The sequence below is a fragment of the Thalia democratica genome, chromosome 7 (genome assembly GCF_965202585.1).
Source record: "Thalia democratica chromosome 7, ktThaDemo2.hap1.1, whole genome shotgun sequence".
Classification (NCBI taxonomy): Eukaryota; Metazoa; Chordata; class Thaliacea; order Salpida; family Salpidae; genus Thalia; species Thalia democratica.
The window spans coordinates 62,384,452-62,406,298 of NC_139171.1; the positions used below are offsets into that span (position 1 = coordinate 62,384,452).

The 21,847-nt window shown below is 24.4% G+C and overlaps 1 protein-coding gene across 1 annotated transcript; it reads right to left on the minus strand.

Annotated features, from left to right (window-relative positions):
• Nucleotides 1-3,688: 3,688 nt before the first annotated feature.
• LOC145841689 (SMAD family member 3-like) lies at nt 3,689-8,598 on the minus strand. The gene is made up of 4 exons (XM_082949041.1): nt 8,583-8,598; nt 7,085-7,175; nt 4,460-4,609; nt 3,689-3,825 (listed from the first exon to the last, which is right to left on the minus strand). The coding sequence occupies exons 1-4, from the start codon at nt 8,596-8,598 to the stop codon at nt 3,702-3,704; spliced, it is 381 nt and encodes a 126-aa protein (XP_082805167.1). The 3' UTR covers nt 3,689-3,701.
• Between the last annotated feature and the right edge of the window lie 13,249 nt (nt 8,599-21,847).

Below are 21,847 nucleotides of genomic sequence, written 5' to 3' on the forward strand. Positions count from 1 at the left end.
TTTCTTTTGTGATGTTTCGTCACTAATTTTATAAACTGAACTTCTCATCTTAAGACTGCTGTTGAATATGTGCTTTTATTTTACATTTTACACTGAAATAAAACTATGGTCTGTGTAATAAAACTCTGAAATTCTTATAAACAAAATTTATTTACGTTGAATAAGCTATAATTTGTGTTTAAACTGGTCCCAGTTGAAGTGTGTTGATTCTTTGCCAGACAGAAACATTTGTTGGTACAATAAAGGAAGATTACTGTACAACTTGTTTTTATTTATAAAGTTATAAACCTTGTTTATTATTTTAGTTAAGTAAGTATTTAAATTTTCAACTGATCTTAGTTTCTGATAATTGGTCTTTAGCAATGTTAAGCCAATTTAGTATATATTTAGTTTAGATAAGATAAGTATAATAAGTTAACGATTTTGTAATTTGAGCTTTTGTTTTTTTGACAACCAAATCCGGCTATTTGTTCTAAATAATAAAGGCCTTATTATCCTGGTATGCATCTGTTTTTATCAACAAGCTGCCATGGGCATGTGCAATAATGTATTTATATCTATATATATATCGTTCTGGCTATAAAAAAATTAAATATAGTGAATAATCAGTTAGATAACTTGTCAACAAGTCATTTGTAAAAAAAAAATTAATTGAATTATTATCCCTTTTTATTAAATATTTATCATTATCCTTTTTATTAAATATCAATCGTTCTAGTGTCTAATCAATTAGTTCGCAATTGTTTTGACACCAGTTTTAAAAAAAGTTGTTAAGTCATAGATAAATGTTAAACGTTAGAATATTATGGGTCTTCTTAATACTTTTATATTAAGTATCTAATTAAAATAGTTTAAAAAAATGTCTTAATTTTTACAACGTTCTAGAAGTAGACATTAAAAAAAGTAATTATTAACTTAAATAAAATTTCAGACAAATACAACTTAAAATGATTCTGCACTAACTATCAACAACCAAGGTTTAAAAACTAATTATAGTTAAAAAACATTAAAGTTAAATATTTTTTTTTACATTAAAACAAGTCGTCTTTTTAATATTTTTTACATGTTTAAAAATAATGCAATATTTCACAATTGACCGTTTTTACTACGAATAAAATTGTCTAGAAATGGTCTTTTTTTTCAGTCTGGCAAGAACTTTTTGTATTTACTTTACTATTCCTAATAACTTGAAGAAACTAAAGCTCTTATGTAATACACCATAACATGCAAAATAAATAATTATGATATACATACAATGTTATTGTAAAACATACAGTTCATAACAATACTACAATTTTTAGTAGATTAAGAGTCGTAGCAGCTAATAATACTGAATAAGCTAATAGAAAAATAATAAGGCAATGATGAGCTTATATGTTTAAGTAGCTGAAAACATGTTTAGCGTATTTTGTAATTCAAATTTTATCTTTATACAAAAAAAAAACTTATTATTCTCTTTGTTTTTTATATTTATTTTAATTTGGTGCCTCTGACAGTAATACTTAATGAAGGTTTCATAAAAATTTATGTAGTTTTTATAAAAAATTCAGGTGTACATTTTTTTTGCTTCGATTAGTTTCGCTTTGGTGCTTTAACTTTTGTAAATTAAAAATAAAGCTACATACTGCTAGATTAAGAGTAAGAAACTTTCCAAGTCGGATGGCTTGCTAGCAAAAATATTATAAGGACAGGAGAACTAAAAGAAACGTAAAAAATTTGTCGATTAAAATTGCAATAATCAATCTAAAATAATAACTAACTTTAAAAATGTATATTAACAACTAAATCAACAGCAGATTTCAAAAAATATCTTAATGCTTGAGTTTATTTGTTTTGCACAAGATGATATATATTTAGTGTTGATTTTTGCCTGTAGCTCTTATGTTTTCTAATATTTTTGTTATCATTGTATAAAACATGATTAACTTATCTTCAATAAAACAAAATACAAGTTTTTTTAAACTTTGCCTGGAGCTGAACATATAGTGCGCATCGAGAATTTTAATTAAATTTTAATTACATCTAATTTAAATGTAATTTAAGGCTTCTAATTTCTTTTCTTTTTTGAGTAAGGTTTTCAATTATGAAATAGAAATCTAAACAAAGCTTTTAACTTAGAAAGTAATTGAAATTTTTCGAAATGTTTTCTTAAAACTAATAAATAAAATGAAAAGTAATAAAAACTAGTATGAAAAAAAAGTAATGTTGAAAAGATTAAGTGCTAAATTTAAACTTGGTCAATATATTTTGCTTCAGAAATGTTTCAGTTACGTTGTTAAAAGTTAAAATTAATAAAAAAATGCAATTTATTTACAAAAGAGACATACATATAATACAAACAATACCAAAAATATACGAATAAATTTGCAATCAAAAATAAATTGAGCAAAAATAAATGAACTGTACTTTTAAAACGAAAAAAATTATAACAGAATAACAATAAAAAAATTAAAGTTTCAATGCTGAAGTATTTTAAAAACAGTTGTCATATTTGGTTTTATGGAAGAACTTTTGATACATATTTAAAAATTTAAACTCTCGTTCACAAATTTTAAAAATATTATGTAAGTTTTTAAGCATTGCTAAATACTAATAAACAAAATAGAGAAAAAAATAACATAGATAAGTGTGTAATAGGAAAAATGACTTTATATCAAATAACTTTATAAAAATAATGATAAAATTTTCAAATTTTATGATGTAGATTAAGACATTTATAATTGAATTTTTAGCATTTGATTCAAAAATATGTACTAGCAACGAACTAATTCAAACTTGATTGTGCAAATAAATATTAACTGCAACTTAATTGGAAAAATGCAACAATTTACTTGATAGAACAATAAGTCAAATTTTTTTTTTGGTATTTAATTTAACAATTGGCTTTTTTTAACAGGTGAATTTTTTTTGGCAAATACAAGAAAGGTACTTAAATTTTTACAAATCGTAAACAGCATACTTTTTTTAATATTACATTGGGTCTGTTTCAATAAGCTTTTATAGGTATTTAATATAAAAATGTTTTTAGCCTTTTCAAATCCATTGATTCTTAATATTTAGTTTGTTTTAATTTTCTGCTTTAAATAGCTTCAGACACAAAAAGAAAACAAAAACACTTTAAATATTAGAACGCTATATTCATATTCGGACGAAAATAAACGTTTTTCAATTAAAAACAAATTTTTGTACAGGGCAATTTGAAATCTGCATGAAAAGCGCGCGAAATGCAAATATTGGCGGGAAATAATTAATCACGTGATTTTGACAAATACAACTTGGGAAGCACGGAAATAAAAAAAAAAAGTTAATATTTTTACAAAAAACAATTTTTTGTAAGCTTATTTGAATACATCTTAACTTATTTTCCAAAACCTGTTTTTTACTAGGGATCAACTCGTTTTAATTAAGAGAAAATACAAATTAATTCTACTACAGAACGTAGTTGCCATATTAAAGTCTAGTGTTTGTAAATTCTATGTTTTTAAAAACTTAAGAAAAACGTTATAAACTTCAGAGCCACTAGTTTTATAAAGGATTCGCTTCAGAAATAAAAACTCAACTTGCCATTATAATGCGACCAAGCGGCAACTACAAGATGTTAGAATAAAATATGCAACACGTCATCAAACTTAAACGTATTATGACGTCACGTCAACCAGTGTTGCTTCATTGCGATTTCTCACATGCACTATGACGTCACATTAACTCATGCTGCTGCAGGGTATTTGCGGAGCTCCCATCTGCTGGAGGACTTTGTCGAGCCACTGTAGCGGTCCGTTGAGATGGAGTTCCACCCAGCAAGGAGTAGATGTTACGTGTTGTCTCCTATAAAAAGATATTATTAAAATATTATTAAAATTAACATAAATATTATTAAATTTAGCATAAATGCTATTAAAACTCATAAAAGTATTTTTAAGACGGATTAATGACATTGAAAACAACGTGAAAATACTATTTTATTTGTTAGATTACAGGGCTTCCCAAAGTGGGCCAAGTGACACTTGGGGGCCATGAGGTCTTAATTAGGAACTTTCACTAGATATACTGGAGTTGCTGATGAAGAGCAATAAAAAAGGTCTTAGATGTTTTTTGATTATTCTTTTTGGAGGGGGCAACAGCTTTTTTATTTCTTAAGGGGGTCATTTAAAAAAAAGTTTGGGAAACCCTGGTTTAGAAGTTATAAAATTAATTAAAATCAAAATGAAAACATTATTACACGTTGTTAGAAATATTACCAACACCAAATTAAAAACAAGGTATTAAGTTTGTGAAATTATGTTTGCATCATTTTTTTAGATATAGAACTTTTTTAAAGTAATAATAAACTGCTTAATAAAAGTGCTTATTTTTTTATACTTGGGTTATTCTCAACACGTATTAATATGTCTAGTTGTAAGATATTTATATAAACAGGTTGTTATTATTAGTTAAGTATTTCAATTCATATTTATCAAACCTGTATTCAGCGCCCCACCCTTTAACGAAGCTCATTCTAATCGTGCACATTCTAGTTAGTTGGTAGACTGCGTCGAATCCTTGGTTCACTGATTGTGATAAAAGTGCTGCGAATTCCTGTTCATTTTGTATTTTTATTACTACACTTATACTGTTAATATAATGATAATAAATTATTTAGTATCATTCTTTTATTACACTGCCATATGTTTCTGTGTGTTACCGGATTAACACACTTCAACTAAGCTATGAAAATGAAGGAAGTACTTCATCTTACAAACGTCTAAATTTATATTTTGAACAATGATACTGTTAATATATTGATTATTATTGTTTTTGAAACCCTAATGAATGGTTTACTAATTCTGATAGTAAAGGTGCAAACTCCTGTTTATGTATAACACGCATAAAATCTATTGAGATAGTTACTGTGTATATTAAAATAAACTAAAACTCTTGCAGCCGACAATAAAATACTAAATGCAAGTATCGCATTTTAATATGGTTGCCACTCATAAATGTAAAAAAAAGTGACTTAAGCGACCAATAACTAGCCTTGGTTTATGATAATATAATTTTTAAAACTTTTTTACTGGCATGAGTGTTTAACTACTCTTTTTTTAACATATTACATTGTCAATAGTTTAACAATTTTATAATTTAAAATATTTTTAACTGATTGTTGAACAATTTTAGATAAAATATCTTTGGAAATAATTTTCCATTACAATTGATAATTATAAAATATTTTCTGCGTTTAAAAAAATTAAGAGCTTTTTTTGTTACCTGATTATTAAATATTTTCAAATGACATCCTGTTAAAATTAATTTAATATTATTACCTGATTATTAAATATTTTCAAATGACATCCTGTTACTATTTATTTAATATTATTACCTGATTATTAAATATTTTCAAATGACATCCTGTTACTATTTATTTAATATTATTACCTGATTATTAAATATTTTCAAATACATCCTGTTAATATTTATTTAATATTATTACCTGATTATTAAATATTTTCAAATGCATTCTGTTACTATTTATTTAATATTATTACCTGATTATTAAATATTTTCAAATGACATCCTGTTACTATTTATTTAATATTATTACCTGATTATTAAATATTTTCAAATGCATCCTGTTACTATTTATTTAATATTATTACCTGATTATTAAATATTTTCAGATGACACCCTGTTAATATTTATTTAATATTATTACCTGATTATTAAATATTTTCAAATGACATCCTGTTAATATTAATTTAATATTACCTGATTATTAAATATTTTCAAATGACATCCTGTTACTATTTATTTAATATTATTACCTGATTATTAAATATTTTCAAATGGCATTAGGTTACTATTTATTTAATATTATTACCTGATTATTAAATATTTTCAAATGACATCCTGTTAATATTTATTTAATACTATTACCTGATTATTAGATATTTTCAAATGAAATCATGTTACTATTTATTTAATATTATTACCTGATTATTAAATATTTTCAAATGGCATTAGGTTACTAATTATTTAATATTATTAACTGATTATTAAATATTTTCAAATGCATCCTGTTACTATTTATTTAATATTATTACCTGATTATTAAATATTTTCAAATGAAATCCTGTTACTATTTATTCAATATTATTAACTGATTATTAAATATTTTCAAATGCATTCTGTTACTATCTATTTAATATTATTACCTGATTATTAAATATTTTCAAATGCATCCTGTTACTATTTATTTAATATTATTACCTGATTATTAAATATTTTCAAATGCATCCTGTTACTATTTATTTAATATTATTACCTGATTATTAAATATTTTCAAATGACATCCTGTTAATATTTATTTAATATTATTACGTGATTATTAAATATTTTCAAATGCATCCTTCTACTATTTATTTAATATTATCACCTGATTATTAAATATTTTCAGATGGCATTAGGTTACTATTTATTTAATATTATTACCTGATTATTAAATATTTTCAAATGACATCCTGTTACTATTTATTTAATATTATTACCTGATTATTAAATATTTTCAAATGCATCCTGTTACTATTTATTTAATATTATTACCTGATTATTAAATATTTTCAAATGCATCCTGTTACTATTTATTTAATATTATTACCTGATTATTAAATATTTTCAAATGACATCCTGTTACTATTTAGTTAATATTATTACCTGATTATTAAATATTTTCAAATGACATCCTGTTACTATTAATTTAATATTTAACTGATTATTAAATATTTTCAAATGACATCCTGTTACTATTTATTTAATATTATTACCTGATTATTAAATATTTTCAAATGACATCCTGTTACTATTTATTTAATATTATTTCTATAATAAATTTAAACATAATAACCTTCTATTACAATTAGGACTTAGTACAAATATATCTGATAAACATTATAAAAAATAAAAACATAATTACCTTCTATTACGATTAGGACTTTGTACAAATATATCTGATAAACAATATAATAAATAAAAACATAATTACCTTCTATTACAATTAGGACTTAGTACAAATATATCTGATAAACATTATAAAAAATAAAAACATAATTACCTTCTATTACAATTAGGACTTTGTACAAATATAGCAGAATCTGATAAACATTCAGCAAAAACCTCTCCAGCTATGTAGTACAAGCGAACACCTGTAAAGATTTGTAATATTATTTGTATATTTTTTAGCTTCAGTATAACATAAAATTTATTATTACAGTTGCACTACAGTATAGTAATTACAATTATTTGTTTAATATTTACTACTATAGTTAATAAATTTGTTATGCTGTATTTATCCAGAAAATACTTTATCAGTAAAACAAAAAAAATGAGTATCTTTAATACTGTAATATATTCTTATGAACACTGATGTTGTTACTTTAATTCGTGTCTCTTTGGGCTACAGTTTTGTAAGCTATTGTGATTGGCTACTTGGAAAGTCACTGTAGATCAGAATTTTCCAAAGCCATAAAGGTTACAACTAGATACTATTGAGTTTATGGTAAAGATGGAAAAAGGTTTTAGGTATTGTTAAGTTAGTTTTTTGAGAAATGTAATTGGAGGAAGCCATTGTTTTTATTTTTATTTCTCGAAAAGTTTGCAAACCCTGCTCTTAGAATCGAAATAAAACAGTTAATTTGTTTGTCAGAGGTCAAGCGGTGTGACCGACAAAATTTTAACCAAAAGAGCCATCAATTAAAATTTACTAATATTATAATATGTTCTAGTGCTGATATGATGTTCAATTAAACTGCTAAATAAAACCACTGCAACACAATTATAAGTTTATTTGCAAATAATGTTTTATTCAGCAAATAACTAAGAATTAACAACAACTTTTATTGTTTCACACAATTAAAACACAACTAGTAGTTAATAAATAGGGTGATCATAATCCAAAATTTAGAACAAACCAATAGGAAATAAATTACAAAACAAAAATGTCAAGCACTTTAGAAGAAAGCATTAAAAAACGGAAGTTAGACTAAAACTAAAAAAAAAAACGTAAATTTCTGATTTCAAAACATGTTTTTAGAATCTGGCTGAAATATTTTCTTAAGTTACAAAATTGTTAGTAATTTTAATAATTACGAATTTTTCTTTTAATTTTAAAAAGTAAAAGTCAAAAAGATAATTTTGTTTCAATCTGGTGCGCAAAAACATTCTTGGTAAATCTGACGTGCTCCTCGTAAAAGGCAGATAAACCATGCAATAAAAAAAAAATATAAATTTTTTAACTAAAACTAATTTATCAATATAGTTCAAAGCATCTTAAGTGCAACAGCGACATTGCAATGTGCATATTTTCAGAAATATTGATTAATTTAACATTAACTGCATTTGGCAAAATTACATTGCCAGCAGTTTTCAAATTGTAGTCGTTAAAAACAAATTGTTTGCTATTGGAAGTTGATTTTCTGTTTACTATGGCTGTTAAAATATACGTTATTTGAATACAACGTTTGTTAGGTAATACAAATGACGTCATAAAATGATACATCTATAAAAAAGTCTTGGAAAGATATGGGTTAAAAGATGAATAGAAATTTACATACAAGTGTTTTTAACCATCTCGAAATACAATTTAAAAGAGTTTCCCAAAATCTTTTTGTCAAATTGCCCCCTTTGAAGAAATTAAAAAAGCTATTGCCCCCTCAGACTACTCAAAAAACTACATTTAAAACACCTAAGACCTTTTTTTTTGCTCTTCATCAGCAACTCAAGAATTTCTATTTTAAGTTTCAAAATTACTAATAAATAAACCTAAGACCTTTTTTTCGCCTCATTTGGCACGAAAATTGCCCAAAGTTTTAAAACTGTCCCCCCCCCCCTAACTAATTTTCGCCTCCCAACTTACTAAAATCGCCCCCAGAGGAGCGATATTGCCCACTTTCGGAAACCCTGATTTAAATCGACAACTTTAACTGTTTAATCAGAAATGAAATGTTTATCAGAGAGGAATCAATACTCTGCTTGGAAGAAAGAACTGCAAAAACATTCATTAAGACTTTAGCTTCAGAGCAACGCAACTATGCATGCATGAAAAGAACTAAAATAAAAACTAAATACAGTTTAAACTATTTATATAAACACGGTTGCTAAATGTTTTTGGCAAATTTTCTCCAGGTTTTTAAAATTTCCTCACGGTTTTTAAAAATACACATCTTTAGGTCTATTTTTTAGTTAAAAGTTAACTCTGAGGTAAGAAACTGTGTTAAATAGTATAAAAACATTGAAAAGATACTGTAAAGCTGCTTGAAATGTTTTTTAATTAAAAAAATGATAATGACAAAGTCATTTTTATCTATATGATAGATATTTTGTATCAAGTTGAAATTTTACTACTTAACATGTAAAAATTCCAGGTTTTTTAGTAACTTTTGTTGAAAACTCAGGTTTTTCGGCAGCCCTGTATGTAACACAGTGGTCAGCATAATATATCAAAAATTTTGGATTGAGACTTAACTTTTTATTTAATGAACAGCCAATGTAGAAGCAGCAAGTTCAAGATTATTTATGATTACAGTTTACAAATATGCTCTTTCTTTATTTGATGCAAAGCTTTACTGTTTATTTTAAATTTATATATTTACACTTGGTGTTGGTCACATGACTTCGGAATTCAAATTCAAAATCGGAATATCAAATTCTTAAAAAAGGCCACAACTCAAAAGTAATATATATTTGTTTAAAACAAAAAATGCGTATGTAGGTTAAACTAATAAAATTATGACAGTAAAAAAATAGGATCAAAAATATTTATTAAAAATTTTTTGAATAGTAGTAAAAAATACTTAAACCTAAAAAATATTTATGAACTTCTTTTTGCCATATCTCATAAAAGTGTTTAAAAATTTTACAACATAAAAGATCTGGAGATGTTTTAAATTTAAAAAATTTAATATAAAAGGTTTTTCTTTTTGCCTAAATAGTCCAATTCCAAGATTCCAGGTTTTGTGGCCTGAGTTTTTAGTTAGCCTAAAAGTTAGCCTGAGTTATACAACAATTTTTAACTAGACTGAGTTATCCTAATTGTGTAGCAAACCTGACAACAAAAAAAATGATTTAATTTATTGAATTTAATAAGAGTTTAATTTAAATAGACTGTGAATTATTACTGAAATAAAATTTATCTTTATTTAATAAAATGATTGTATTAATTTTAGAATAAGCACTGAAATTTATAATAAAACTATCAAAGTTTAGTGTGAAGAAAACTAACTTTAAAACATAAAAATATCTAGTGACTTTATTACATTATCATTATAAAAATTAAAGAAGGGTTAGTTTACTTAAATGGTAACTTCAAGTTTGAAAATAAAACATTTAAATCATAAAAAATTACCTTAAAATAAGTTCATCAAATAAAACATTTACTTTTTTAGAAGTTTACAAACAAAAACTAAATAATTAATTTTTTTAATAATTTTTAATTACAATTTTAATATTTGTAAATAAATCTACATTTATAAAATTAAAATAAAAGTAGAATGACATAAACAAACATTTAAAACATTATTTACGCTTAAAAAAAATATTAAGCTATAAATCATAATGTTTGTCAGTTTACTCATATGTTAGAAATAAATAACATTAAAAGATAAGAAAAACACAAAAAAAAAGTATTACTTAACACCATATTCGTAACTACTAATCAATAATATTTTGTAATTTTCTTATTTTTTACTAGTTTAACCTTAATAAAATTAGAAAACATAAACTAACATTAAATGCATTCATAAAGTTTGATAATAAACTATTATTATTGTCGTTCATTTAGTTGATGTTTGTTACTAATGATTATGTTTTGTTTATTTATGACATGATGTTAATACATGTAGTTTCTTGACTGTAGAATTTTCCTACTAGCGGAGATTTTGAGACTTGCTTGGACAATGCTTTTTAATATGTCTTGATGTTTTAATATCTTTTAATATTATTCATGTTAATCTTATTAATATCTACGAGCCACTTCTATTCAAGGTATTTTAAAATTACTATTGATAACTATATTTTTTACTTTATTTAAGCTATATCCAAAAAATATTTAATTTTTTGCAATAAAAAAATTTTGCAACAATTTTTGTAGATATTATTAGGACCAATATAGTAAATAGCTTTTTATATTTGACAAATATACATTTCTTTTATAGTTGTGGTCCTTAAATTTTTTTAAAGACTTTTAATTAATTTGAATAGTTGTGCACCCAGTTTTAATAGAGTTACTTGAAATTAAACATAAATAACTGTGACTAAATAATCGTTACCAGCTATCTGTGACTTATTAGGACTTAAATTGTATATTTGTACCTTTCTGGTTTTTTTTAAATATTGACACTGACTTTATGTAACTTAAAAACTTAAATTGTGTTAATACCCTCTGTGGTTTACTTTCTAATTTCCGTATAGAACGTTTATAAATGTGCCTAATGGCCAAAACTAAATAATACTTTATTAGTATTCTACAATTATTATAAAAACTAGGCATGACTTTTGGTAGTTATAATTTATAATAAAGAACAAACCAAACACTAAAGGTAAATAAATAAAGTTATATTTTTAGGGTTACCACTCGTTTTTTCAAAAATTTTTCCAGGTTTTCTAAATTCTATCCAGGTTTTTCAAAGTATATATTTTTGGATCTATTTTTAATATAAAGTTAATTTAAAGGTAAAAAAAAACTGTTTGAACAAGTATAAAATCATTGATAGATACTGTAAAGCTACTTTAAATATGTTTTTAAGTGAAAAAAATTGATAATGACCGTTTTTTTTTGTTATATGATAGATTTTCAAAGTCAAATCGAAATTTTACAGCTGACATATTAAATTGTCAAAATCCAGGTTTTTCAAGGTTCTCCAGGTTTCCAATTAAAGTCGCAACCCTGTACGTCTTAAAATACATTTTATGTGGTCAAATCAAAACTTTTACACAAGAATTAAATTTAACAGGAATATACTTTAAAAGTTTGTTTTTATCTAATTGGAAATAAAACAAAACATTAATTGAACAATAATTGACATTCTTTAAATAAGAACTTTACAATAAACAATTGAGTCTAATTTTGAAACTACATCTGAAAGGTCTTGGCTATAATATCTCCTGCAAACACACTTTAGCTGGTTAATATGGCTATGTGTAAAAAATGTAACTTTACAAGAGATTAAATTGCTTTCTGGTTGACTGATTTTATAATATAGGATACTCAACTAAATAGAAGAGCAGTGTAAATGGTATTCATCAGTGTAACGGCACACAATATAAAAAAGTTAAAATTGTATTGATACTATATAAAGAAGAAATATTTAAGTAGATAGCAATAAGAAAATACATTTTTAATAGTAAATTGCGACACAACAACTCCTGCGTGAAATTCACAATAAGAATTATAATTTTTTATTCAGTCTAAAGTGCTGTTTATTTGTGGAATTCTGACATTTCTGATTAAAAGTAGCTTTGTTAAACTTTATTGTTCTAATTTTCAATCAAGAAAGCATTTAAAAACTTATCTAATCAATTCATAGTCACAAGCTTATACAAAATCGTAATATATTACTGTGAAAATCTTAAACTACACAAAAATAATTTAAAAATTTTGAGACTTTTGAAATCATTATTTAAGTAAATTAATTTTACATAAAGATTCTTAAAAAAAAAAATCTAAATAACTGTACTATAGAAAAATTGTAAAGTGTTTTTCATAAATAAGTTAAGTTGAGTTGTTTACTTTATACTTTGCTTAAGGTTGATTTCAATTTAAAAAGAAAAATCTGAACTCAAACTTTCTACTTAAACTTGAAAGTTTTAATATTGATGTAGTAAAAAGAATACTTGTATCACTTAAAGTGCAATTTAGTTTAATATTGAATAATGTAAAATCAGTCAACCAGAAAACAAGTTTTTATGGAGTAAAACAGAAGAAAACTGAGAACAGAGTTATATAAACCAGCAATAAACAGTTTGTAGAGAGATTTAAGTCAGGGCATTCAATATTAGTTTTAATGTTAAACTTAGTTGTTATTTATTTAGTTTATTGTAAAGTTTTTATTTTAAATCAATTTCTATAAAATTTAACTCTCCCTAAAAACAGTTCAAAATGTTTAAAGCCAAAAAAGTCTTAAGAAATAAAAAAACCAATGGTATAAAACCTTTTATCATTCATGTATCATAATTATTTTATACCTGATTTATATTGTAGTTAATTGCTTTGGTTGTTCTGAAGATTTTTTTTGCAAATCTCAGGCTAGTTAAGTTTGTTTTACGTACTAAAATGTTGTGATCTTTAAAACATTTTTTTAAAATTATCTATAATTTTTTAGCTATTTATTTTTTTGTTGAAAAATAAACTGAAGGAGTCTATCCTTGATCAAGTGTATATTTTCCATTTTTTTAAATTTTCTTCTATTATTCCTCTTTTTTTTCAAAAATTCATGGTAGACCCTGGCTAGATTTAGTTAACTCAGAATAATACTTTTAATCTAAAAAATGGCAACTCTGTTTGTTTTCACTTCTAGGTTTTATCATGAGTTAGGGTTGTTAAAACTTTTTATTAAAATATATTTTGACTGAGGATTTATTTTTTTAAACTTAAGGTAGTTATGATATTATAGTCAAATCTCCAGATAACTATGTCTGTTTTTTATTATAGTCTAGTTTATCTGACTATAATAATGATAATGTTTGTTTTCAGGATTGATTAGCTTTATAACTTTGCCGCTTTTTCAAAAATTTAAGATATCCCATGCTAGTTTGGTGTATTTCATGCTAGGTTAACATGGTTGTCACACACTCAAGATAACTTTGGTTAGTTAAAGTTTTTTGAAAATTTAAGGATGATTATTTTATTTCAGGTTATTTTAAAATCAAAATGACCACTCAAAATAACTGACAGTTTGATTTTTAAAATAAAAAATTCAGCATTTTTTAAAAATTGTTTGAAAATTTCAGTCAAGTGTATTTCTAGATCTTTTTTACTTGTTTCAATTTTGTTATTTTAAATAGCAAACTTTGTTTTAATAATTGTTTTAATTTTAAAATCATATTTAGATAAAAAATATATAAATGAGCCTTCATTAAAGGATTAAAACTCAGAATGAATCAGGACAGTTCAAAATTATTTAAAATAGTATTTTAGAGTTAAAAAGTTATTTCCTGCTCATGCTTCTTATTGCTTCTCAGACTGATTTCGTTTTAGTTTTAAATAAGGCAAAACTACTATTAAAATCTAAAAAATAATTAAATAATTAGAGTTCAAGTTGAACTACTAACTAAGAATCTCAATTTTATTCAATACAAGTTGACACGTTTACTGTAAGAAAAAGCAACTCTGTTAATATTTAGTTTTAGGTTAAATTATAACTCAGGGTTGCCTTTACTTATACTAGTTTAAATTTTTTTTATAAGTATAATCTGACTAAGTAAGTCATTGTTTTATGTAAAACTAAAGCGTTTTTTGATATATTAGTTAAACATCTAGATGCTTTTATCATTTAGACTTTTAAAATTTGTTTTACTATTAAAGGTTTATTTAATCTATTATATTGATGATAATTTTTGGCAGTTAGGGATGATAAGCTTTTTACTTTTACAGTTGTTGACTTTCTTTTTATTCAAATACTTAAGATGCGCCTTGCTAGTTTTATGTAAGAATTGTCACCTATTCAGAATAACTAAAGTAACTTAAATTTTTTAGAAAAAATAAGAGTGACTTGGTACATTTCAGACTGTTTAAAAATTAAAAAGAACACTAATAATACATTAGGTCAGTTTGATTTTTTTAATAAATAAACTTTGCATACTTAAGATGTTTTTAAAATTTTCTATCAAGGGTTTGTCTTGATGTTAAAAAAAAGTTTTGATTTAGTTTCAATATTGTGATATTTCTAGCATGTTTGCAAAATATAATAAACAAATACTTTTTAACTCTCTAATTATAAATCTTCAGATAAAATTGTTTAAATAAGCAAACCTATTTTAATATTTAATGAAAAGAATTTCATTTGTAAATATTTGTCTATAATAATCTTTAAAAGGATTAAAACTCAAAATGAGTCAAAACAGTTTAAAGTAATTTATAATAGCTCTTCCAGCACAAAAAGTAGCAACCATACTCATGCTTGATATTAGCTACTCAGTCTGATTTTGTTTTAGTTTTCAGAAAAGCACATCTAATATCAAGATTGCCACTAGTTTAAAAAAAAATATTTTCAGGTTTCCTCCATGATTTTAAAAGTATACAGTTTTGGGTCTATTTTTAGTTTAAAGTTAAGTTTAAGGTAAAAAACTGTGATAAACAGTATAAAAAAATATAAAGATACTGTAAAGCTACTTCAAGTGTGTTTATAAAAAAAGTTTTTGGTAATGAAAAATTTTTTTATTTATATTGTAGATTTTTTTTAAATCAAAGTTTTCTTACTGTATATGAAAACATTGTTTAAAATTCTAATTTATTTATTAATTTTCTTCAAAGTTCCAGGTTTGTTTTTGCCTAAAATGTCAAATTCCAGATTTCCAGGTAAACAGGCAACCCTGTAATAATTATTCTATCTAAAGAAAAACATTTAATCATTTGGTTTTAACTTAGACTACTAAATAATAGTCTTACTTTTTATTCTATGTGAGTTGTAATAGCTTTAATTTAAACAACTTTATCAGAAGATTTATATTATGAGAGTTGAAAAAATATTTCTTTCTAAACTTTTAAAAGATCTTTATGCTTTGTATATAGCAATATGTAATTTGGAATAACAAGTAAAACTTTATATTCTATAAAATGTATAATTTATTTTCAAATAATATAATTTTTAAGATAATGAAAATATTTTTTTTCAAATGTTTTTTAGTTCTTTAACATTTCATTTAAGTTTAACATTAAAAAAAATGTTAGTTATTATCTCTTTTAAATATTTTTATTTAGATAACTCTGTAATTTGAATAGTCAAGGTTAGTTTAAGATTTAAGTGTAAACTGTGACTAGTAAGGTTTTTTTTTTAATAATCATGTTAGTTAGAATGTTCTTTACAAAACTCAATGCCATTGTTTTGAAATAAAAACCTTTTTTGCCTTAAAAAATTATTTATCAAGTTTTTTATCTGTTTATTTTAACTATGATATTTAAGGTGTTCAAACTTTATTTACAAAGTATTTCTCAGTGTTTAGCTCAGACTATTATTTCAAAAAAAGATCTTTTGTTATAAAGTTGATCATTTCTGTTATTAGTACAATACTTTGTTTTGTATAAATATGTACAGTATTTCCTCGCTAATCCGGTCCTCGCTAATCCGGTTCCTCGCTAATCTGGCCGGTTTTAGTCGAGAAGTCGACATATTTACTTTAGCGTTTTTAGCGTTTAATTTCATTTTACTTCGAAAAAGTATTCAATTTACGTTTTATAAGTATGCAAGCAATGTATTTTTACGTCATTATAAAGTATCATTTGTATAATCTTAAGTTTATTTTCATACTTTTCCCGCTTAGTTGTAACAAACTTGTTTATTATTCATTTGCAATTTTTCTGTCTATGCTAAGCAAGTTACACTTTAATATACTACAATCAACATATCTGGTTAAAAATAGATAAGACAGCAAAGAAACGAAAACGCGTTCAACTAACAATTGAAAACAAGTTAAAAGTTTGCAAAATTGCAAACAATAATGTGCCTAAAGCTGTTATAACTCATCAAATTTCGTGAGTTTTCTGCTAAGAAACGAGAAAGCACTGTAAAACAATCTTCCATTCTTTCTTTTTTCAAAAAAAAATCTTAATTTAGTTAAAGTGTTAACAGTGTAGTTTTTTCCATTAATTTTGAACTTATAAAATTTTGTTTGGTTTAGTTTTGTCTGTTTTAAATTGTTTTTCTTTGAATAAAGTAAAATAAATTAAATTAACAGAAATTTTATAGTACTTTTTGTTATATACATTCATAATATAACTAAGGTCGATAATTTGTAAAAAAAGCGATATTTTGTTCTTATCCGGCCAAAGGCAAATCCGGCCGTATTTTCAAAAAAATCTTGCCCATTTTGGCCGGATTAGCGAGGAAGCACTGTATTGCAATATCATTTTACTTGATTGTTTTTTTGCATAAAACAAAGTTTTTACTTACTACAACTAGTACTGTATTAAACAAACTGAGCCAGATTTAAAAAATAATTAGAAACAATATAAAGCTTTAAACACTTATAGTAAAACCTTAACTTTTGTGAATTTAACCAATCTAAAATTACTGATTAAATTTCAATTTGATCGTTTGTATTTTTTAAGAAAACCTAAAAGATTAATTACACGAAAAATTCAGCACCATTTCTTTCAACTAAGTATGTAACTTTTTATACAGTTTCATTAAGATTAAAAGCAAATTTAGGAATTAAGTTGTTTAAAAAACAGGTTTGTTATTTGAAAAATAAAAAGTTTGATAAAATAATAATCATTACAGTATTAAACTGCTAAAAACAAAAAAGTTTAGTTAATGGAATAAAAATTAAAAATAGTTTTTTATCAAAAACTTATAAAAAACTGACTAAATTTTATATACTACCTTATATTATGAAACTAGAAGTCATGTTTGTGTAATCTAACTGTTTTTAATACAAACATTAATATATCAAAAAATTATATACAAGAATTTAATAACTTTATTTCATACTTTTTTAAAGCTTTTCGTGCATTTATAGTGTATTATACGAAATTTTATTTATGAAAATTGACATTTTTAGATTATATAAAATTAGTATGAAAAGAACTGCGGTTAAACAACATAAAGTCAACTTAACTGAAAAAAATCATAATGAAGCTGATTTTAAGAAAATAAAACTTGAAGAAACATCACTACCATTAAGCAGTAGTGTGAAATTTCTAATATTTTGCAAAAAAACTGCATAGAAAAAGTTACATGGTTTCGATAAATTTGGTAAGTAAGGATTAAGATAATTATTTATAAAACTTGCACTAGTTTTATACCACTACTTTAAACTATTTATTAATTAATCATTAGTAATAATAGTTAATTAAAATACCTAGTAAGTAAATGTGCCTTATCATTAAAAATATCTGAGTTATATTTAAAAATACATTAATTACAAATAAAAATTTATTTGCGTTATTAAAAGAAATAACACATTTTTCTGTGTCACCGATAAACAACTTTTAATCTGTAATAAATACTTCAAAAATACACTATTTAGATTATTTTGAAAATATACTTCTAAACTTACATCTGTAAAAAATATTCTTGAAATTAATAAGTTCATAACTAAAATGAATTTATTTTGTGTAAATTAAAGGCCGACATTATTTTAATTACAATTATAAAGTGGAAATAATTGTTTTTGTAAGTTTTATACCAGACCTAAAAAAAAATATGATCCGGCCGGATCCAAATCTGCATTTTATTTTAAATTAAGTGTCCGATCTCACTTAAAAATTAGGATCTAGCCGGATCAAGATACTTGTATTATATTTAAATTTAGATCTGGCCGAGTCCTGTTAATCTTTCAAAATTTTCCGAAGTATTCTAATATACGCAAAATACATTTTTTTGCCTTTTATCATAAACTCTAAATTTTTTTTTTATTTACATGTTTTCTTGTAATATCTATTGTGTTTTTTTACGTAGTGTCTAGTGTAAATTTTTGAACTACCGTAAAATAAGTCAAAACCTTTTTTTTGCTCTTCATCATGGAGTCCAGAATATGAAGTACAAATTTATACAGTCAAAAAAATTGTCTCACCTTTTTTCAAATAAATAAATTGAATATAGTAGATTTAGTGACCTACCGGATACATAACAATACGATTAAGTCGGATTTATTTAAAATTTGATCCTGCTGGATCCGCATAGTTATTCTTATAAATAGTTAGCCATATCCTAACATACTTAATAATAGATATCCAGCCGGACCTGTATCCGAATACTAGGATCCGGCAGATCATAAGTTTTTGTTTCAAAACACGACTAAAGTATTCATAGTTGTTAAATAAAAAATAAAATACGAAACCAACTGTTTATATAACATAAATTAAAATTATCTTAGGTAAAATGAAGAATGATTATTCGGAACATATTTCGATAATTGAATCAAGTTCATTGTTGTTAAAAGAAGAAAATATCAGTAACGTATGCATGGTTATTAATAAAAAAACAAAAATTCATAATGCTGCAACTTATTATCAGTTGTCTGGACTGTTCTACTTACCAAGTATTTATAAAACAGTGTTTAGTTATATCGAACGTTGTTTTGTCATGGTAATTGAAACTAAAAACTTTTTAGAACTAGAAAAATCTTTAGTCTGGAAAGTATTTGCAAGTTCTAATTTACAAATTGATTCAGAAGTTGAAGTTTATAGTGCTGCAAATAAATGGTTAAACCATAACATACAAGAACGCAGAAAATTTGCAAAACAATTGTTATCAAAAGTTCGTCTTAATCTTTTATCAGAACAAATACTTAAATATCTCCAAAATGAGTCTTCGTGTATTTCTGAAAACAATGAATGTGTTAAAATGTTGAATAATAAAGATAGTCAGAATGTTTCTGGTTCTTCTAATAAGAGTAGACAATGTAACCAAAAAATGTTCAATATTCTTATTTGTGGAGGTTTTTGTACAAAACAATTAGAATATGTAAACCAAGTGAAAGAAATTTATGGAAATAGTTTAGAAGAACTCCATGAAACTTCTTTAATGTTAGAAGAACGATCTGATTCAAAAACAGTTTGTTTTAAAGGAGAAGTGTATGTATTTGCTGGGTTTGGTGGGTTAAGAAATCGTTTGAAGTCGGTTGAAAAATATTCACCTGTTAGTAAAACTTGGAATTATGTTTGTGATATGCCAGAGGAACGTCAATACTTTTGTGCTTGTTCATTTATGGATAAAATTTATCTTTTTGGTGGTCATAATTATGGTTCTTTAAGTTCTTGTCTTCAGTTTGATTCTAAAACATTGAAATGGAAAGAAGTTGCAGAAATGAACGAAGCAAAATTACGTGCAGCTTGTGAAATATTTGAAGAAAATATTGTAGTTTCTGGTGGATATAACAATGGATCGGATTTAAACACTGTAGAATCATATGATGTTTTTGCTGATACTTGGACACCAATGCCAAGTATGATTGAAAGAAGAAACGAGCATAGTTTGGTTCGCTTTAAAAGCAAACTGTTTGCAATTGGTGGCGGTGCAGGATTAAACACAGATTGTGAAGTTTTTGATAAAATTAGCAATATGTTTGTAACACTTAAAACACCTGATTTTCGTTCATTTAACGTTAACTCTGTTTTGGTTGGAAGTAAAATATATGTCTTTCAAAGTTTTACAAAAGTTGTATTATGTTATGATGTTAATAAAGATGATTGGTCTGAAGAATCTTGTGAAGCAACTAAAACTATTTCTTGTTATTCGACTGTAAAAGCGCCTTTGTATTAATATAACAATTTATACTATTTGATTATTTTTATGGCGATATGTGATAACTTTATAATTATTTAAAATTTAGGAGTCTAAGTTAATAATATTAGAAAAGTTAATAACTATTGATCTTTATTATAGTTTTTATAATATTAACATAATTTCTAGTATCTAGAGGTTTTTCAGACTATAAATTTGTCATCTTTGTAATCATTAAAAATAATTAAAAAACGTGTTCTTTAGATCAACATAAACAAGGGCTTTTAGAACTATAAGCTTATCTTTTGAACACGTTTTATATTTTACGTTTAAAGTGATATTTATTGTTGAGTATATTTTTTTTTTAAAGTTCCTACTTTGTATGAAAACATGTTTAATTTTATACTCAAATAGATGTGCTTAGTTTAAAGTTTTATAAATTAGAAGAGAAGTTGTTTTATAAACACTATCATATGTCTATAACGTTTTTACAAAAATTTTGTTATAAAGATGATTATCAAAAAAAAAAACAAAAAAAGTTTTCTTTATAAAAACAATTTATCTCAAAATTTTACTTTTTAAACAAGTTAATTTTTTTATAAAAATTCTTCTAATTTTAATGAATAATAGAGAATTTTGTTTTTTCATTTATAGTTAATAAACTGTTGTTATTTTCTACGGGTATAATAGACCGATGCTAATAAAATCTGTGTATTATTTATTATGATCTGACGCTGTTTCAAACAGTAATAAAAGTTCACAGTTAATTTGAAAAAAGACACAACATACCAAGTAAGTATAAAGTGTAAGATTTTATTTTATTAAGTCTACATATAAACAGCTGATACTTATGATAAGCAATTAAGGTCATTTGAACTACAATAGTTGAATTTGTTTAGTGTGTATATTAAGAGCTTGTTTGCTTGTTTAAGCAGTATCAAATTCATTTATTTTATAGGCATAATAAATTGTTGATAAACACAAAGTGTCATTATTAAACAATTGAGAAGTCTATAATTCTTTCTGACTGGCTTTAAACTTAAAAAAGAGTTGAAGATGAAAACGGTTAGACTTTTAGATCAATAAGGTGGTCAAACAGATAACCATCAGGTCTAGGTAAGGTGGTTGCCCGACCCGGTATTAGTCTTAAGTAGTAGTTCGCGTCCGCCAGCTCCACATAAGAGTAGTGTAGTAGCCCCTTGCGATCGTGACGTCATTTTAAAAATATTTGCGTAACGAAAGTAAAAACTATACTAAAGTATTTTTTATACATAATAAAAAACTAAACCAAAACAATTTGTTTTTTAGCAACTTTATTTGCACTTAGTACATTTCTGTTAAATACGTAATACGAACAACTGATATGTCATTAAAAAAAGAAATCTAAATCACCATTTTTTTGTAATATTAAAATCAGAAAATAAAATTAGTAGACATAA